General features: G+C 41.7%; 1 protein-coding gene, 1 long non-coding RNA gene and 1 gene segment (V, D, J or C); 2 read left to right on the forward strand and 1 right to left on the reverse strand.

The window, feature by feature from the left end:
• The window catches only part of LOC135261619 (uncharacterized), a 56871-nt gene that overhangs the window by 32350 nt on the left and 4146 nt on the right, over positions 1-20375 (forward strand). The window lies entirely within an intron of this gene.
• Positions 4733-7113, reverse strand: LOC135261597 (receptor-transporting protein 3-like). Its single transcript, XM_064348079.1, has 3 exons — positions 6955-7113; positions 6655-6820; positions 4733-5929 (listed from the first exon to the last, which is right to left on the reverse strand). Exons 1-3 carry the CDS (start codon positions 6962-6964, stop codon positions 5590-5592), a joined length of 516 nt encoding a protein of 171 aa, XP_064204149.1. The 5' UTR covers positions 6965-7113; the 3' UTR covers positions 4733-5589.
• On the forward strand, positions 16337-17422 carry LOC135261607 (Ig kappa chain V-III region PC 2485/PC 4039-like). The segment is given in 2 exon segments: positions 16337-16489; positions 16658-17422. Coding segments are annotated over 2 exon segments (369 nt in total).

The following is a 20375-nucleotide window of genomic DNA, read 5'->3' on the forward strand; positions in this document are numbered from 1 at the left end:
TGAATCGTTGTTTTCTATTATCCTATCATTGTTTTTCTATGCGTCTCATTATCCCTTCCCTGTCTGGTCTAATTGTGAATTGTGCTCACCTTTGTCTGATCAGTTTCCCTGTCTATTTAAGTTCTTTGCTTCCCTGACTCGGGTGCTGGTTCCTTGTGTTTCCGCATGTGTTTCTGATTGTGTTTTCTGCCGTGTGTTCCTGCCTGTGTGTATTCTGCCCGACTATCTTGGATTTGCCTTTTGAAGTTTGAGTTTTTTACACTCTGTATTTGGGTCCTGGTCCCCGTTCCCTGACAGAAAAGCACTTAAAACAAGCATGGAAAAAGTAGTTGAAGAAATACAAAGTGCAATATTTAAGACAAATTCCGCTCGCTTCATCTTTCGTTAGCTCCCACTATTTTGATTGAGGTTATAAATATGTACTTTCTGTCCTCTTACACATCAATTCCACAGGGAACGCAGAGTTTTGGTTGTTTGCGTGGGCAGGTACCATACACAAATCGATTGCATTTCACACAGTCATCTTTAGTTTTGTTCTGACTGCATTACCAACCTGGCACTCAGTTTTCTTCCCAGGAGTGATGTGTGTGTGAGGTGATGCTGTGACCGTGGCTGCTTTGGCGGCTGCTGCTTCTGACTTTAACCATGTGATGAATTCCAGTGCTTCATCCAGTCCCATTCGCTTGCATGATTTTACCATCCTGTAGTCTATTCAGAGTTTATATCTGAAGGTACCTTTTCAGTGAAAACCTGAACGTATGTCAGGGGTGTTATTTTCAGCGTTATAAACCCATCTTTTCTAGAATACAATGCCCACAATCATTGATCCCCACACTGATGTCAATAATCAAAGTAAATCACGTTCATCAAATAATTGCAGTGAATCCATTTTGTGTGATTATATGAGCAAAATTAGTTTCGATAGCACTTCACCAAGAAATTCGTAACAAAGCGTCTGCCATTCAGTTGCTGCATAGTGTGCCAGAGAAGAGAGAAACCAATCCACACCTGGTTTTCCGCACCTGTAGCCTATTGTTTGGTGGGGGGTGTTGTGAAGAAAATGGCACAAACTGTTTGTATTTCTTCAATGACTCTTTATTTTTTACAGTTCTGACAATGCAGTTGTTTTAAGCCCAGTGATTTTGGAAAAGTTATGGAAGGAGGAGGGTATTACATTTGCAGTGTTGGAGTACTTTGCATTTTAAAGTCCAGACATCCGATGGGGTCGGCTCTGGCCTTTTTAGTGTTAAGGACAACACATAATGTATCATTTTTTAACGCACGTCCATGCAAGGTTAAGAACACAGAAGAACACACACAAAAAAAAAAAGTTTGTGTAATTTCAACACAGTCTGTGTTAAAAAGTCTCACTTTCTAACACATTAATTGTACAACATAATTGTAATGCAAAAGTAGTAAAAGAGAAAAAAAAACTGTGTGTTGGATATTAACAGATCTTTTTTGAGATTGAGGCAAGAGAGAGAAAAGCGAGCACCCCTGGGTGGGGCATGAAGTTCTTGCATCACAACAGATAAAAATAGCAGTGAAGAGTCCACGGGTCCCAGCCCTCTACAGAACCACTGCTGTTCACACATCAGAGCTCCTCTAACTGTGTGTGACAGGATTTGTATAGAGGAAGAGGCTTTGCATACCTGTCCTGCCTCACTGCTCCACACACTTTAAGACCCCCAGTACTGATCAGTGACTGTCCAGTCCTTTCACAGACACTGACACAGGCAGCATTATGAAGATGTCAAATATTTTACTGCTGGTGATGCTGGGACTCCTTATACAGGGTAAGATAGATGGATCCATTTTAATTTGGAATTTTGGACATTTTCATTGCTTACTTTAAAAAAATATATATTTTAACAAGAGTTACCAATGTTATCTCGTCAAAATAACCAGAATATAGCACTTTGCTTACGAATATTTATTTCCATTGATTAATGTGAATTGACATGCATTATCATATTTTCCCCTTTCAGGATCAATGGCAGATATAATCCTGACTCAGGATCCAGCAGCTCGGTCTGTTCAGCTGGGAGACACTGTCTCTATCAGCTGTAAAGCCAGTCAGCATGTGGGCACTGAATTTGACTGGTACCTGCTCAGACCTGGTCAGGCTCCTAAACTTCTGATTTATGCTGCCACAAGTCGCCAGACTGGGATCCCTGATCGTTTCAGTGGGAGTGGATCTGGGACTCAGTTCACACTGAAAATCAATGGAGTCCTGGCTGAAGATGCAGGAGATTATTACTGTCAGCAGGACTATAGCTTGCCGCTCACACAGTGTTAGAGAGCCGTACAAAAACCTCCCTCAGTCAGACTGCACAGAGACTGCACTGCTGCAGCTGGGACCTACTGCAGGTGCTGAAGGGGGAGGCACTGATCTGGAACACTGAGCCATATTAGATGATTATAAATATGTTCATACTCTCAAATCAAACCAATTACCATATATTTTAATATGTTTCAGAGCATCCAAACTCTTAATTAGGAATACAATGTCAAAGAATATCCAAGGACTTCTCTTTATCACTCAATGGCCAATAGACAGGTGTTGTTCTGAAGCAGTGCTTTGACATAAAATATCACATTTCTAAATGAATTAATACTTAATGAGTTTAACACAGGATGGCACAGAGCCCAGCAGCAGTGAACTGCAGGGAGTCCAGCACAGTGGAGTCACTCAGTCCAGAGTTCTCCCAGCACACCTTACACAGGCTGCTGATACACACCCTGACCAATCAGAGAGCTCCACTACTGCTTCTGATCCGATCCTCCAGCCCCGTAATAATGTAGCACAAGCTACAGTCTGACAGCACCGCTGACCAATCCGGTGAGCCGCTGTGCAGAAGGGATCATATCATTATCTGTGAGGTCACCACAGGAGGGAGGGAGGGACTCGTGCAGCTCAGTCGTCCCTTTCTCCCTGAGGAAAAGCGATCCCTCTGGGTGACTGTGTGCCTGCAGTCTGCCTGTGCCAGCTGCGCAGTGTGAGCTCCCAGATTCAGTGGCTGCGCTGCTCAGCTGGCTGAAAGCTAAATGAGAATTAGTGGCTGCTGGCTGCACACGCGGAAGAGCAGGATATTCTGGGCTCTCCAGGGCTGATGGAGGAATTACAGTTCAGGACAAAAATGACACTACAACCTGGCTTAAATCATGGAATACGTTTTCCAAGGTCAGTTTATGTTTCACAGTATTTAAATGGAAGCATCTTTATTGCTAGTTCTCATTATACAATTGCATTACAACTGAGAAAGAATATATTCAAAATAATTCGATATTTCACTTTTAACTGATTCTAAATGTATGGATTGTAAGTGAATATTTCAAAGTGCCTGACTGATGTCTTTGACGTTCCAAACTCCCATAAAGAAACTACAATCATAACATGCAAAGTGAATTTATTCAACTCATATTTTACGCAATGATAAGCCATATTCAACCTGCCTGTTTTCACCAGTTATGCTTGTAAAATCAGAAATTACAATGCAAAAAATAGTAATATTGACATTTATACGTTTAACAGGGTAAAAACAGCACATTTCCCAGCCCTCTATAGACCCACTGCTGTTCACACATCAGAGCTCCTCTAACTGTGTGTGACAGGATTTGTATAGAGGAAGGGGCTTTGCATAACAGTCCTGCCTCACTGCTCCACACACTTTAAGACCCCCAGCACTGATCAGTGACTGACCAGTCCTTTCACAGACACTGACACAGGCAGCATTATGATGATGTCAAACATTTTACTGCTGGTGATGCTGGGACTCCTTGTACAGGGTGAGAAAGATGGATCCATCTTACCTTGAAATTTTTGTTGATGTTCACAATTTTGTTTGCTTCTTTTCAAAAAACATTTTTCACAAAAGTTGCCATCATAGACTAGTCAAATGTATCAGAATTGAACAAATTGTTTGAAAATATTCATATGCATTGACATCCGTTTGCATTTTTTTCTTTTTCAGAATCAATGGCAGATATAGTGCTGACTCAGGATCCATCAGCTCAGTCTGTTCAGCTTGGAGACCCAGTCTCTATCAGCTGTACAGTCAGAGTGTTTACACTGACAGCCATGGAGACAGACTTGACTGGTACCTGCAGAAACCTGGTCAGGCTCCTAAACTTCTGATTTATCTTGCCACAAAACGCCAGTCTGGGATTCCTGATCGTTTCAGTGACTGCACTGCTGCAGCTGGGACCGACTGCAGGTGCTGAGGGGGGAGGCACTGACCCGGGACACTGAGGTGCTCAGCGCTAAAACACCAAACTTCCATAATACATTTTTTGTTTTTTATTTGACAAGAAAGTACTTAACGTCCTTGTGTTTTAAAAGTATTCTCAGCCAGTTAGTAACACTACAAGTCAACATTAAAATGTATTTATCCAGTCATTTTACATATAAAATAATATGAGAAAGTTTTGTATTAACAGCAACATAAGAAAGATAACTTGAATTTTTCTTAAAGTCCTTAAAAATATTTTGTAAAGCATTGTTTCTCACAAATGACAAACATTTCTCAAAATCAGACAAAAGTATTTTATTAAAAAAGTATTTTATTAAAAACAGTTATCTCAACAAATAAACAATTCTGGCAACATTTTTATGAGCCTCACGCATTTAAACAATAATTTAGATCATTAGTATTTTAAATCATTAAAAAATATAAAAAGCACACTATAACAGTAATATGTTTCTGCGTATACACAATATCACTCCAGAAAGTTGTGAGATGAACATGAGATTTTATTACTCACCCCTGCAAACAACTCCTAGCCCTCAGGCCGTCTCTCTCTCTCTCTCCTCAGAGACTGTGATATATATATATATATATATATATATATATATATATATGGTTCCAAACATATTAGACAAAATATTTTCTTCCATATTGCATTGGTTAAATATATATTGCATAAAATGGAGCATCGCCTAGTTCTGGCAGGCCACGAGAGTCAGGCAATCCGGCTGAATCAGCTGATGGCTCAGCTGAGTGATGTTCGCCTATCACAGTACATTCACTTAACAGGGCGGTCTACTTAAACAGCCTCCCTCTACTCATTCGGCTGCTCCTCCTGCATGCAAGCTGCTGCACGTTGCTTTGTAAATCCCCTCCACCACCCCAGCTCCATCCCTATGTGTCAAGAATTTGCATTTCTCCATTCCTATGTGTTAAGAATTTGTATTGCTCCATCCCTATGTGTTAAGAAATTGCATTGCTCCATCCCTACGTGTTAAGAACTTGCTTTGCCGCTGGATCTGTTCTGTGTGTACCCCTCTAGGAGGATTTGGCTGCTGGCCTCCCGGCCTTATCCACCGGGGTTGCGTGGTTGGCAGGAGAGCTCCAGAACAGAGCCATACCGCCAAACATAACTGTATTGCCTTTATTGTCAATAAAGTTCTACTTTGATGACAGTGGTCCTGACAGAAGTGCATTTTTTCTGTCTTTGTAAAAAAAAAAAAAAACAATTTTGAAATTATTTGTCTCAGGTAAGCAGTTGAGCACCTCATGTTGCCTGCTGGGGCTCCTGAGGTAATCACAATGTTTCCTTTCCCAGTTCCTAGACTAGGCTCTGTGGAAACTAGTCTTCCACACAGCAGATCCCCTGATTACAGGCCTCACACAGCGAACTCTCATGCGGCTTCGTCCGCACTTTCTCAGGGGAGCAGGAATCGCTGTTGTCCTCTTCCTCTTCACCGTAGCAGTTCTTCTTGATCTTGCCAATCAGCTTGAGCAGGACCTTCTCTACTTCCTCCATGGAGAACCCTGGGAGCTGAAAGTTCCCACTGCAGCCCCGGCACGCCTGTCTGAAGGGTCGCATGATCACCGTCCCCCGGGCTGCCTCGCTGCGCAGGCGGTAGTGGAAGAGAAGAGTAACCCGGGCCGATGACCAATCTTTGGAACAGGTACCACACCTAAATCTGAGATAGGAGGCCAAGAAGGAGATTGTTCAGTCTTTTTTATTTTGTTGTGTTTCCATTAATCTACTGAAAACATACGGGACTGCATTTGAATCACATGGTGGCAGTGTTCCATCATTGATTTGCTGACAAAAGTAACAGTGCAATATTTGTGACTGACCAAAAATGGCTTTTTTTGGAGGTAACAACGAGCAAAAATATAATGAACTCAACAATTAGATTCATTAGGCTATTGAATACAGATGATATTGAACTCAACAATTAGTTTAATTCGGCTATTGAATACAGATGACTATGAGCTTGGGATGTGCAGCATGGCACCATTCAGACTGAGTATTCAGCCTTAGTCTTGTAATAATCAATCAAGCCAGGAAAGAATAAAAACCAGAAACTTCGCTAGAAGCATTTCTGGCAGTCTACCCCTGATTAAGGACTAAGGAAATACACCACCAATGCAGGAGTCAGGGGGGACACATACAATGTCTAACATAGAAATGTCTGAACTGCCACAAAATTAAGGTAAAGTCAGCAAAAGACTAGACTTTCAATATATGAATACATAAAATATTTTTAATAAGATCCCACTCACTTATAGGGACGTCATTTATATATTTATTTTATTGTTTGTTTTTTGCCTGCTTGTTTATACATACAACGAAGATGGATAGTGACAGTCGCAGTTTGTAGAATATTGTTTTCTCACGAAAAGACAGCTGAATACGTACTTTCCGTAGGCACAGTGGCAGTAGATCTTCCATCCCCTCCTCCTCTCCTCTTTAGAGAGATTCTCTTGTAGGCTGTAGTTGAACTGAAAAACCCAGCTGTCATTGTATTCTAATTCTTCTTCCAACATTTCGTCGAAAGTATCACGCCACAGCGTGGGAGTCCATTCTGGGAAATTAGTACATATTTAGACATAACAATGTAAGTCACTTTATTCTCTTTACTGGATCTATAGGCGGTACATCTACAATTTCGCACAATATTCGTCAAGCTAACTGAAGAATTGCTATCAACATACGCACCTGTGTTCATTCTGTACCTCTTCTGTTCGTAAGATGTAAGCTTTCGAAACTGCTGAAATTTCCAGGATGTAGTCTACTTTTCCAGCCCGAGCACTTTTATAGGCTTCGCTGCACAGCTCATGTTGTTGTCCGTCCCTCTTATCACGTGTGGAATTTGGAAAACGAAACTTAAGTCCTCTATTTTGTTTCGCCGCTGTTGTAAAAACAACTTTCGATTTGCAAATTTGAGTCAGCATGTGGCCAGCAGCCAAGTTTCCATGATTCGTAAACACCGTGCGCAGGTTTTATACTCCATTGTATTTATAATAATGCATTTATTTTTATTTCAACAGCAAGGCAACACACGTCAAAACACGTAGGCTACTCTACGCGGCGTTTGCTTTGTAGCTTTGTTTTGTTGATATGGCGCGTCCAGTGTGGCCTAAAATATTTATTTTACTAGTTATATATCTTTAAGACATTTTCCCTGATTTTACCATTGTGGGATGAACTAATCAGTTTCATTCCCTTGCATCCCTTACATACATAATAACAATACATTGTTACACGTACTATAGTTTTAATACAGTGGACTACTGTAAATAAATCTTTAGTATACATCAGCTTACGCATTCTGATTTCAATTGAGGTATGAACTTGTTAGGAAACCTCTGCCACTATCATGTTTGGGATCCACTACAGTTTCATGCAAATGTATTGGTACAGTTGTGTTGCAGTTGTTTCCCTCTGTAGTAATCAAATTTGTATTTCAAAGCAAATGACCATGGTGCTAAATTCAGTATGTGCATTGATTTCATATGTTTTTAACTAATATTGAACTATATTACAACAATGCCATTCAAATACTCTTTTTCTAAGTCAACATAAGCATTAGGACAAATGGCTTCTTTCTAAACTTGCTTGATAGCAATGAAACCAAATACTGGAGGACTTAGGAGTCACCAGCATTCAGGCCATCCATGGAAGAAATGAGAAAGTGGTGAAAAAGTTGTGGGGGAAAAAAATCTAAATCCTCAAATAATTGCTGGTGATCTCTATACATTAGGAGTGAAAGTATCACAGGACACAGTGTGAAAAAACATAGAGGCAAATTACAAAGGCTACACTTCTAAATGTAAACCTCTCATCAGCAACAAGGACAGAAAGGAGAGATTGGAATTTGCAACAAAAAAGAAAAAAACAAAAACAAAGATAAGCCTGATTAGTAGATGAGACAAACATAAACCTTGACCAGAGTGATAGAAAGGTGAAAGTGTGGAGAAAGAGCGGAGTTGCTCTGGACCCTCGACATACTACTTCTTCTGTTAAGCATGGCGGAGGCAGTGTGATGGCTTGGGCCTGTATGGCTGCATCTGATGTTTTATGTTGCCTTCAATAGTCTGATATTCCCAACCTAATGGGATCTACAACATATTCTTGACTCTTAGAAAACTATGACAAGGTCATCACTTGAAAGCAGGGTTAGTTTCGGCTTTGCTAAGTTTGTGCTCGTTCAGGCTGGAAAGTGGGAACATGTATGTATGCCAATTTTCAGATAAATATGCATATATTGGAATGACAGGTATGCCATCCCTCCTAGTTATGCCTTGGCCGGTGGCATGGCCCATACCTATATACAGCACCAAGAGTTTGGCAGTTTTCAGGGTTTCCTACTATTCCTACAGCCAATTTACTCATTCATACGAAGCACTGTTTAAAAGCCTTTAATTAAAACTTGTTAAATTATCTGAAGAGAATGTGTTCATTCATCATTAATGTGTCACATGAAAGTATCAAATAACAAGCATTGCCTCATGGAAGAAAACATTATTTAAATTCATATTTTAAACAGCTTATGAAAACTTACACTCTAGAGAGGATATGTTTTACTTGGTTTGTTCCTAATATCAATGGCCATGTCTTCTACTGTGCAAAATCCCACAATATCGGGGACATTCAAATATACAATAAACAATATTTTTTCAAAATATTTTAACTGAAACATTTCTCATCTCAGATACTTGATTTAACATTTGTCCTCATTATATTTTACTTTACAAGCATTACACTTTTTCATTGACCAAATTTAGTTTGGAAACGTAGGTTCACTGATTGCTGAACTCACAATTTAGATTGCGAAGAAATGCAGCTGGACATCCAGTTTTACTCCAAGTTAAGGGGAAATGTTCTCTGAAACCAGGACTCAATCTTTATACTCCCGTTGTCTGACTAATTTTGTACAGTAATGCCAAGATCTGATTTCAAAGAGGCTTCCAAGCTTCAGTCTATGTCTATGGGGAAAATCAGCTACCATTAGTAAAGCAGTCCCAAAGTGAGATCTCCAGGCTCTAGCCACACGGTGACCTAATTTCATGAATATTATGAAAGGTTGCAAAACTATTTTCTTGAAATTCAAGTTAAACATATTTATTTCTTATTTATATAGGTTTTGTTATATTGGTAAGGGAAAATGCATAAAGATTTATTACGAGCACATTGAGAAAATGCCAGGATTCGGCTCTGTTTCTGTTTTTCCTTTGTGGGCCACCAGGTGGCAGCACTTCAGTTTGTATTTCTGTTTGCTCCCTCTTTAGTTTCCCCAGTGTTAATTGAATCGTTGTTTTCTATGATTCTATCATTGTTTCTCTCTGCGTCTCGTTATCCATCAATCAATCAACCAATCAAATTTTATTTGTATAGCGTATTTTACAGCAGTTGTCACAATACGCTTTACAGACAACCCTGGCCTAAACCCCCACAGGAGCAAGCCTAAGGCAACAGTGGCAAGGAAAAACTCCCTGTGGCAGATGGGAAGAAACCTTGGAAGGAACCAGGCTCAAGGGGGAAACCTATCCTCCTCTGGTCGGCTCAGGGTGCCGACTGGTGACCAGAATGTCAGCCAGTTTTATAAGATATGTGATGTGGCTCATATGATGGGTGGGGCCGGGTGGCGGTGATGGGGAACAGCAGGTGGCGACAGATGTGGGCAGGGTGGAGGCAATGATGAAGGAGGGGCTGGACCGCAGAGGTGGGGGAGACCAGACGACTCTCGAAGTACTCTCGAGGGTTGGGGCAAGAGCCCCACCGGCAGCGTGGGGAAGAGGGTAGAAACGGTAATTAGGGAATTTGCAATATAGCAGACAGTGAGTAAGGTGGCAGTGGTATGTATTGGGGGGACCCCGCCAGGAGTAGAATATAGCTGCATATCTACTACGACATGGATGGAGAACCCATGCAGTGATGAGGGGTAGACAACAATACCCGCCTATCAAGAGCCAGCCCATATAAAGTTGGGTCACAGCTGATTGACAGGTGACAGTAAGGAAAGGATTGCCACCTACAAAGCTCTGTGACTACAGGCTTCTCGCATCCTGTCTCCAGACTACAACTGATTGTAAGCCTGAGCATAGAGGTGCGTTTTTAATCTAGATTTAAATATTGAGACTGTGTCTGACTCCTTTATAAATTTTGGAAGCTGGTTCCACAATAGTGGGGCCCTGTAGGAGAAAGCCCTACCACCTTTTAGGTTTTTGGAAATTCTTGGGATGACCAAGTAGCCTGCGTCTTGGGATCGGAGTTACCTTGTGGGCTTATATGGTAGGAGCAGGTTAGATATGTACACAGGTGCACGTCCATGCAGAGCTTTAAAAGTCAGGAGCAAAACCTTTAAGTCTATCCTATGCTTAATGGGTAGCCAGTGAAGCAACGCTAGTACTGGTGTATTGTGCTCATACTTCTTAGTTCTAGTCAAGATACGAGCAGCTGCATTCTGCACAAGCTGGAGACTCTTTAACAAGTTATCCCTTCCCTGTCTGGTCTAATTGTGAATTGTGCTCACCTTTGTCTGATCAGTTTTCCTGTCTATTTAAGTTCTTTGCTTCCCTGACTCAGGTGCTGGTTCCTTGTGTTTCCGCATGTGTTTCTGCTTGTGTTTTCTGTCCATGTGTTCCTGCCTATGTGTATTCTGCCCGACTATCTTGGATTTGCCTTGAGTTTGAGTTTTTCACACTCTGCGTTTGGGTCCTGGCCCCCGTTCCCTGACAGAAAAGCACTTAAAACAAGCAAAACACATCCTGGAAAAAGTAGTTGAAATACTAAGTGCAATATTTCAGACAAATTCCGCTCGCTTCATCTTTCGTTGGCTCCCGCTATTTTGATTGAGGTTATAAATGTACTTTCTGTCCTCTTACACATCAATTCCACAGGGAACGCACGCAACGTTTTGGTTGTTTGCATGGGCAGGTACCACACACAAATTGATTTGTCACACAGTCATCTTTAGTTACGTTCCGACCGCATTGCCAACCTGGCACTCAGTTTTCTTCCCAGGAGTGATGTGTGTGTGAGGTGATGCTGTGACCATGGCTGCTTTGGCAGCTGCTGCTTCTGAATTTCAGTGCTTCCTCCAGTCCCATTCACTTGCATGATTTTGCCATCCTGTAGTCTATTCAGAGTTTATATCTGAAGGTACCTTTTCAGTGAAAACCAGAACGTATGTCAGGGGTGTTATTTTCAGGGAGTTATAAACCGATCTTTTCTAGAATACAATGGCCACAGTCATTGATCCCCACACTGATGTCAATAATCAAAGCAAATCACGTTCATCAAATAATTGCAGTGAATCCATTTTGTGTGATTATATGAGCAAAATTAGTTTTGATAGCACTTCACCAAGAAATTTGTAACAAAGCGTCTGCCATTCAGTTGCTGCATAGCGTGCCAGAGAAGAGAGAAACCAATCCACACCTGGTTATCCGCACCTGTAACCTATTGTTTGGTGGGGGGTTTTGTGAAGAAAATGGCAAAAACTGCCTGCATTTTCTTCAATGACTCTTTATTTTTTACAGTTCTGACAATGCAGTTATTTTAAGCCCAGTTATTTTGGAAAAGTTATGGAAGTTATGGGTATTACATTTGCAGTGTTGGAGTACTTTGCATTTTAAAGTTCAGACATCCGATGGGGTCGGCTCTGGCCTTTCTAGTGTTAAGAACAACACATAATGTATCATTTTTTTACGCACGTCCATGCAAGGTTAAGAACACAAAAACACACACAAAAAAAACCTTTTGTGTAAATTCAACACAGTCTGTGTTAAAAAGTCTTACTTTCTAACACATTCATTGTACAGCATAATTGTAATGCAAAAGAAGTAAAAAAAATAAAAAAAATAAAAAAAAGCTGTGTGTTGGATATTAACAGAGTGCAGGCAAAATAGAGAAAAGCGAGCACAGCTGGGTGGGGAATGAAATTCTTGCATCACAACAGCTAAAAATAGCGGTGAAGAGTCCACATGTCCCAGCCCTCTATAGAACCACAGCTGTTCACACATCAGAGCTCCTCTAACTGTGTGTGACAGGATTTGTATAGAGGAAGGGCCTTTGCATACCTGTCCTGCCTCACTGCTCCACACACTTTAAGACCCCCAGTACTGATCAGTGACTGTCCAGCCCTTTCACAGACACTGACACAGGGAGCAGTATGATGATGTCAAACTTTCTACTGCTGGTGGTGCTGGGACTATTTGCTCAGGGTGAGATTGACAGATCCATTTTATCTTGAGATTTTCAAGTTTTATTCTTTGTTTACTTTTTCACAACACAAATGTTTTTACAACAATTGTTATTTTGTGTAGTCAAATTCACAAAATAATTGTGTATAAATTGAAAATATTTATCTGCATTGACCTCTATTTCCATTTTGTTCTTTTTCAGGATCAATGGCAGATATAGTTCTGACTCAGGATCCAGCAGCTCAGTCTGTTCAGCTGGGAGAGACTGTCTCTATCAGCTGTACAGCCAGTCGGAGCGTTTACTACTCCAGTGTTAGCAAGAACTTACTCAGCTGGTATCTGCAGAAACCTGGTCAGGCTCCTAAACTTCTGATTTATTATGGCACAGGACGCCCGTCTGGGATTCCTGATCGTTTCAGTGGGAGCGGATCTGGGACTCAGTATACACTTAAAATCACTGGAGTCCAGGCTGAAGATGCAGGAGATTATTACTGTCAGCAGGGCTTGAGCACTCCGTACACACAGTGTTAGAGAGCCGTACAAAAACCTCCCTCAGTCAGACTGCACAGAGACTGCACTGCTGCAGCTGGGACCTACTGCAGGTGCTGAGGGGGGAGGCACTGATCTGGCACACTGAGCTGTGGTGGATTATTATAAAATCAGTTATACTGTCAAATCAAGACAATTACCATATAGTTTAATATCTTTCTCAGTATCCAAACTTTTAATTAGGAATACAATGTCAAAGAATTTCCAATGGCTTTGCTTTATAATCTCTCCCTGGCCGATAGACATGTGTTCTTCTGATGCAGTGCTCTGACATAAAATATCACATTTTTAAATGAATTTATTGTTAATGATTTTAACACAGGATGGAACAGAACCCAGCAGCAGTGAACAGCAGGCAGTCCAGCACAGTGGAGTCACTCAGTCCAGAGCTCTCCCAGCACACATCACACAGGCTTCTGTTACACACCCTGACCAGTCAGAGCTCCACTGCTGCTTCTGATCTGATCCTCTAACACCATAATAAAAGAGCATAAGCTACAGTCTGATAGGCACTGCTGACCAATCCTGTGAGCCGCTGTGTAGAAGGGAACACATCATTATCTCTATGGTCACCATAAGAGGGAGGGATTCATTCAGCTCAGTTGTCCCTTTCTCACTGAGGACAAAGTGATTCCTCTGGTTGACTGTTTGCCTGCAGTCTGCCTGTACCAGCTGCACAATGTGAGCTCCCAGATTCAGTGGCTGTGCTGTTCAGCTGGCTGAGAGCAAAATGAACATTAGAGGCTGCTGGCTGCACATGGGGAAGAGCAGGATTTTCTGTGCTCTCCAGAACCGATGGACGAATTACTGTTCGGGACAAAAATGATAATAAATCTTTATTTAAAATGTAGAATACGTATTTCATGGTTAGTGCTGTAGTTTGAATGTTGAAATAGAAAGCATCTTCATTGCTTTTTGTAAAAATACAACTGCACTAAATACTGAGAAAGAAGGTCTTTTGTGTGAAAACAGGGAATATTGACTGTTTACAGTATTTCACTTTTCATTAGTTATATATGGATATACTGTAAATGAATAATTCCCTGTACCTGATGGATGTCCTTGACTTTCCGATCTCTTGTAATGAACCTGCTATCAAAGGACACAAGATGTGAATTTTTTCAACATATATTTAAAAATCCTACCTCATATTCAGCCAGTCTTAATCAGTTGCACGCCTAAACTCATACAGAAAAATGTCAGAAACAATAATATCAACATTTCAGTGCTTGACTGGGTAAAAACAACAGTGAGTAGGGCACGTGTCCCAGCCCTCTACAGACCCACTGCTGTTCACACATCAGAGCTCCTCTAACTGTGTGTGACAGGATTTGTTTAGAAGAAGGGGCTTTGCATACCTGTCCTGCCTCACTGCTCCCCACACTTTAAGACCCCCAGAACTGATCAGTGATTGTCCAGTCCTTTCACAGACACTGACACAGGCAGCATTATGATGGGGTCAAACTTTTTACTGCTGGTGATGCTGGGACTCATTGTACAAGGTGAGAAAGACAGATCTATTTTAACTTGAGGTTTTAGTTATAGTTCACATTTTTGTTTTTTCTTTTCACAAATCAACTGTTTTGACACAAGTTGCCATTACAGTCTAAGTTACCAGAATTCTGCTAATTGTAATATAATAACGTGCATTGACATCCATTGCCATTTTTTTTTTCAGAATCAATGGCAGATGTAGTTCTGACTCAGTCTCCATCAGCTCGGTCTGCTCAGCTGGGAGACACTGTCTCTATCAGCTGTACAGCCAGTGAGAGGGTGTACACCAACTACTATGGCGACTTCCTCTACTGGTACCAGCAGAAACCTGGTCAGGCTCCTAAAATTCTGATTTATGCTGGCACAAGTCGCCAGTCTGGGATTCCTGATCGTTTCAGTGGGAGTGGATATTTAACTCAGTTTACACTGAAAATCACTGGAGTCCAGGCTGAAGATGCAGGAGATTATTACTGTCACGGTGTTCATTATATCAGCCGCAGTGAAACTATATTCACACAGTGATACAGAGCCGTACAAAAACCTCCCTCTGTCAGACTGCACAGAGACAGCACTGCTGCAGCTGGGACCTACTGCAGGTGCTGAGGGTGGAGGCACTCAACAGAGACACTGAGGGGCTTTGCTCGAAAACATTGAGCTACAGTGGATTATTATAAAAACATTCAGATTCCCTATTCAAAAAGATTACACTACATTTTAATTTCAGTGCATCCTAGTCTTTATTTAGGAATGTAATTTGGATGAATTTCCAATGATTATGTATTTTGAATTCATTGTAAAAGAGTTTAACACAAGATGTCACAGAACCCTGTAGCAGTGAACAGCAGGCAGTCCAGCACAGTGGAGTCACTCAGTCCAGAGCTCTCCCAGCACACATCACACAGGCTGCTGTTACACACCCTGACCAATCAGAGCTCCACTGCTGCTTCTGATCTGATCCTCTATCACCATAATAAAAGAGCACAAACTGCAGTCTGATAGGCACTGCTGACCAATCCTGTGAGCCGCTGTGTAGAAGGGAACACATCATTATCCGTATGGTCACCTTAGGAGGGAGGGATTCATTCAGCTCAGTCGTCCCCTTCTCACTGAGGACAAAGTGATTCCTCTGGTTGACTGTTTGCCTGCAGTCTGCCTGTACCAGCTGCACAATGTGAGCTCCCAGATTCAGTGGCTGTGCTGCTCAGCTGGCTGAGAGCAAAATGTTAATTAGAGGCTGCTGGCGGTACATGGGGAAGAGCATGATTTTCTCTGCGCTCCAGAACTGATGGAGGAATTACTGTTTAGGACAAAAATGAGGATAAATCTTTGTTTAAAACATGTATTACATTTACCAAGATCAACTTAGTATTTCCTGTATTTAAAAACAAAAATGTTCAGTGCTAGTTGTCAAAATAAAACTGCATTGAATACAGGGTGAGAAGGTCTTCTGAATGAAATCAGGAAACTTTCATAGTAATAAAGTATTAAACTTTTCATTGATTCTATATGGATATACTGTGAATTAATAATTCCTTGTGCCAGACTGATGTCCCAGACTGTTTGATCTCTTGTAATGAACTTGTCATCAGTGCACACAATGTCTAAATTAATTAACCACATATTTTACAATTATATCTCATATTTAGCCAGTTTTCACTAGTTACACACCCATAATCATACAGTATAATCATACAGTACAGTCAGAATCAGTAATATTGACTTTCAAATACTTGACTGGGTAAAAACAGCAGTGAATAGTGCATGTGTCCCAGCCCTCTACAGACCCGCTGCTGTTCACACATCAGAGCCCCTCTAACTGTGTGTGACAGGATTTGTATAGAGGAAGGGGCTTTGCATACCTGTCCTGCCTCACTGCTCCACACACTTTAAGACCCCCAGTACTGATCAGTGACTGTCCAGTCCTTTCACAGACACTGACACAGGCAGCATTATGATGATGTTAAACTTTCTACTGCTGGTGACGCTGGGACTCCTTATACAGGGTGAGAAAGACAAATCGATTTTAAATTGGAATTTTAGTTTTGGTTCACATTTTCTTTTATACTTCTTTTAAAAAATGAACTTATTTTATCATCAAATTCACCAGAATATTGCATGTTGTTTGTCAATATTATTGTGATTGTCATCCATTTCCCTGCTTTGTTTTTCAGAATCAATGGCAGATATAGTTCTGACTCAGGATCCAGCAGCTCAGTCTGTTCAGCTGGGAGACACTGTCTCTATCAGCTGTACAGCCAGTCAGAGCGTTACTGGCTCCTACCACTACCTCAGCTGGTACCAGCAGAAACCTGGTCAGGCTCCTAAACTTCTGATTTATCTTGCCACAAGTCGCCAGTCTGGGATTCCTGATCGTTTCAGTGGGAGTGGATCTGGGACTCAGTTTACACTGAAAATCACTGGAGTCCAGGCTGAAGATGCAGGAGATTATCACTGTCAGCAGTACAACAGCTACCCGCTCACACAGTGATACAGAGCCGTACAAAAACCTCCCTCAGTCAGACTGCACAGAGACTGCACTGCTGCAGCTGGGACCTACTGCAGGTGCTGAGGGAGGGGGGAGGCACTGATCCGGGACAATGTGGGGCTCTGCTCATATTCTCAGCTGTTTTGTGCAATAATGATTCACCTATTCTAATATTTAATACAATTTCTCTAAATGTTAATGTGAGCACATACAAAACATTCCTATTAAGATTCACCTGAATTATATAAGCACAAATTTTTAATTGAAAGAATATACTTGAGACACAGGAATTGTGTCAGGAATAAATTTGTTTAATCTCTTCTGAAACATGAAATGGAATGTGGACCCTATCACCACTTTGTAAACACAAGGAGAAGATGCACAGATTTAACAACAATAGACTGAAATTGAGAATTGCAATTCAATGTTGTTCACTGGGTCAGAGCTGGGACTCAACACACAAAAGTCAAAATTTTGAATGTAATGTTTGTGCACATTTGAGGTTTTTCCAGGGGGAAATTATAATTATGGATCTAAAAAAGGTTTTTTTTCACATTAGTCAATGTTGCTTTAATATTGATGACGAGACCCTGATGCATTCTTAGACAATTATTTCCCTGAAGTTGCACAAGATAATTAGATATTAATACCACATATCAAGTAGCTAAATTATCTAAAGCCTACAGAGCACAGATTGGGAGGGTGGGGGATTGGTATTGACACCAAGTGTGGCCATTTTGAAGTCCTGTGGATGTTCATCCGCTTCTCTGCAGCTTAAGCCAGATATAATTTCTGTTGATAAAGAACTCTGAGGGGAGGAATGCTCTCACGCCCTCCTGCAGTGTTCCTCCTCCTCTTTCCCAAACTCCAAACTCAGATCCATTTTCCCCATTAACTCCGCTTTCACCCTTGGTTGTGGAACAGCAATGACACACTTCTGGATATTTCTCTCTTTTGTTTGCATGGATGTAGGAGTGAGAAAAAAGCATTGTTCTTAAGTATCGTCATGATTTACAATAGGAGGAATTTTCATGTGTATTAAAGACTAAACTAAGTACAATTTATCCAAATCTGAATAAGTAATGCAGGACTGACCCTGTGCTCCCTTCCAAATTTTCATAAATCTGTGTTGTTTGGCTGTAGAGGACACCACTACGGGTTGCTGTTCTATACATGGCACAAGCTGCCATTACAATGTGTGACCACAGGGCAGAGACAGAGATTGCTGTTTTGCTGCTGATATAAAAGCGCTACTGTATAATAAGGGAGAGGAAACTACAGGGCCCTGTTTCATAAAGCAGTATTACTGAGTTAGCTGGATAAGTGCACTTCTCTTCCTGCTCTCAACGAAGGCGGACGCTTTTTCCTCTGCTCCCTCCCTGCCCTTATCTGCCCCTGCTTGCTGCTCTCTTGTCTTGTGCTGTCTCTGTCTGAACTATCCGGAGCCTCTCTCTGCATTTCTCTCCGAAACCTAAAATCATGGATCTGATCAACTGGTCTCTCAAAGCAATTGATAGTATTTTCTCGACGAGAAGAACGGGTCAGGGAGAGCCCTCTTGCCCTGATGGAACGTTTGCAGCCGGATACACGATGGACTCCTGGAAGGAGTGGATGGTCGTGTGCCTGTCGATCCTTTCCGTTGAGGATGTTGAAGACGTTTACTTGATTGGAATTATGATAACAGGCTTTCTGCTATTTGGAGCTGGCAGCATCCTGATTTATCGCAAAGTTCAGAAGGCGTTGGCAGCACTAATTGGGAAGCTGCCCGCCATTGAGGGAACGGGCAGGGCTGTCAACACTCAGACTCAAGCGATTTGCGAGCTCAATCGCAAACTGGATGCGATTGGATCGCAAATTCGCATGATGGATACCAACTTGGAGAAGTTGTTGGTTCGGCTCACTGAAATGGGCCATCAAATTCGGATGATTGGAACAACGCTGAGAGAACCACAGGACTAAAGGTAGACGAAAAATGCAGAATCTGCCTGAACCCAAAACAATCCTTATCCTCATTGGCTCCCCCACATCAGCCTTGGAAGGCTGATATCTCTCCACTCTCCTGGATTGTTATGCAGACAGATGCTCGGCCCTACCCCCACCTCCCTGCTCCTATGGAACTTTGTCTCTGGATCAGGACTCTTCGAGGTCGTCTCCACGGCAATGGCCATGTCCTCGTCATCAGTATCAGACGGCAGAGACAATGTTGAGAATGTGGTGGAGATGAAGTCCATGGACTTACACACACACGCACATGAAGATACGTAACACACACACCACCTCCTACTCAACGCCTTCTTGGCTCCCACCCCCCCTCCCTCCCCCGTTACAGTGCAGTCTGCTGAGGGTTGATGCGATACACCTGAGCGGCTGCGCGCTCCCCCCAGTGTCTGTGCTGCGACACTTCCCCTCCCCGACACCCTACCCCCTACCACATGTGCAAGTCTTCGAGTTTTGTTGTAATGTTTGTAATGTTTTTATGATGTTGCTATGTGCTGAGGTTTTTCTTTGTTTTAATGAAACGAGTGCCCTCTCGTTTCATTGAAAGGACTGTTTTTTTTCCCTCCTCCTTTCTCCTGTTCTCTCATTTCTCATCTAGTAAGTTGGCGCCGCAGATGGCTGCCTCGGTGTGTTGACCAAAACAAATTCCTCGTATGTGTAAACATACTTGGCAATAAAAAACGATTCTGATTCTGGTTCTGATTCTGAGTAAAACCCAGAACCCTCCAACATATGGCACATGGTCTGAAGTATAAAGAGCTGTTCCGGGGTTTACTCAAAACAATTATACAGCTAACTCAATAACCCTGCTTTGTGAAAAAAAAACCCAGGCTGGTATTACATTTAGACCTAACTGGTGCAGTTTGAAGCAGCCTCACAACAGGGTAGTCTGTCTATATAAGCTGAACAGGATCTTATACTCTCCCGCTGTTCATGTAAGTGAGTGATCTGCAGTGAGGAAAAGCAAGTGGTTCCTGGGAGAATGTGCATCATGGGAGATGCAGTTTCTCTGTGCTCTCACAAAATGATGGAGGACATTGATAAAATGGGCATGGAAGATGGAAGGCATGACTCAATAAATATAATCTCAGATAGAAAAAAGAAAGAAAAATAAATCAGCGAAAAATAATAATGGGCGTTCCACTGCTACACTGGAGAACATAGCAGTAGAGAGTGAAGTAGAGAGTTCCCTTCTACAGTTAGCACAGTATTCCCACTGATAACACAAAGAATCTCATTGTAATCATCTGAAAACTATAGTGTTAAATATGAGGAAGAACCTGCTCATAATGACAAGAGTAAAATCTCACTGTAACAGTGTTTTAGTACATATTCGTTTGACAGGGATATACAACATTTGAATCATTTCCTGTGCATGCATGATGTCACTGAATTTTTTAATTTCT

This window comes from Anguilla rostrata, chromosome 8 (assembly GCF_018555375.3).
Source record: "Anguilla rostrata isolate EN2019 chromosome 8, ASM1855537v3, whole genome shotgun sequence".
NCBI lineage: Eukaryota > Metazoa > Chordata > Actinopteri > Anguilliformes > Anguillidae > Anguilla > Anguilla rostrata.

What these genes read in the sequence shown, in the direction of transcription:
- LOC135261597 (XM_064348079.1), bottom strand. An exon ending in TGCCACTGTGCCTACGGAAA is followed by an intron (nt 5,930 to 6,654) that starts GTACGTATTCAG and finishes CTCCTATCTCAG; the next exon opens with ATTTAGGTGTGGTACCTGTT.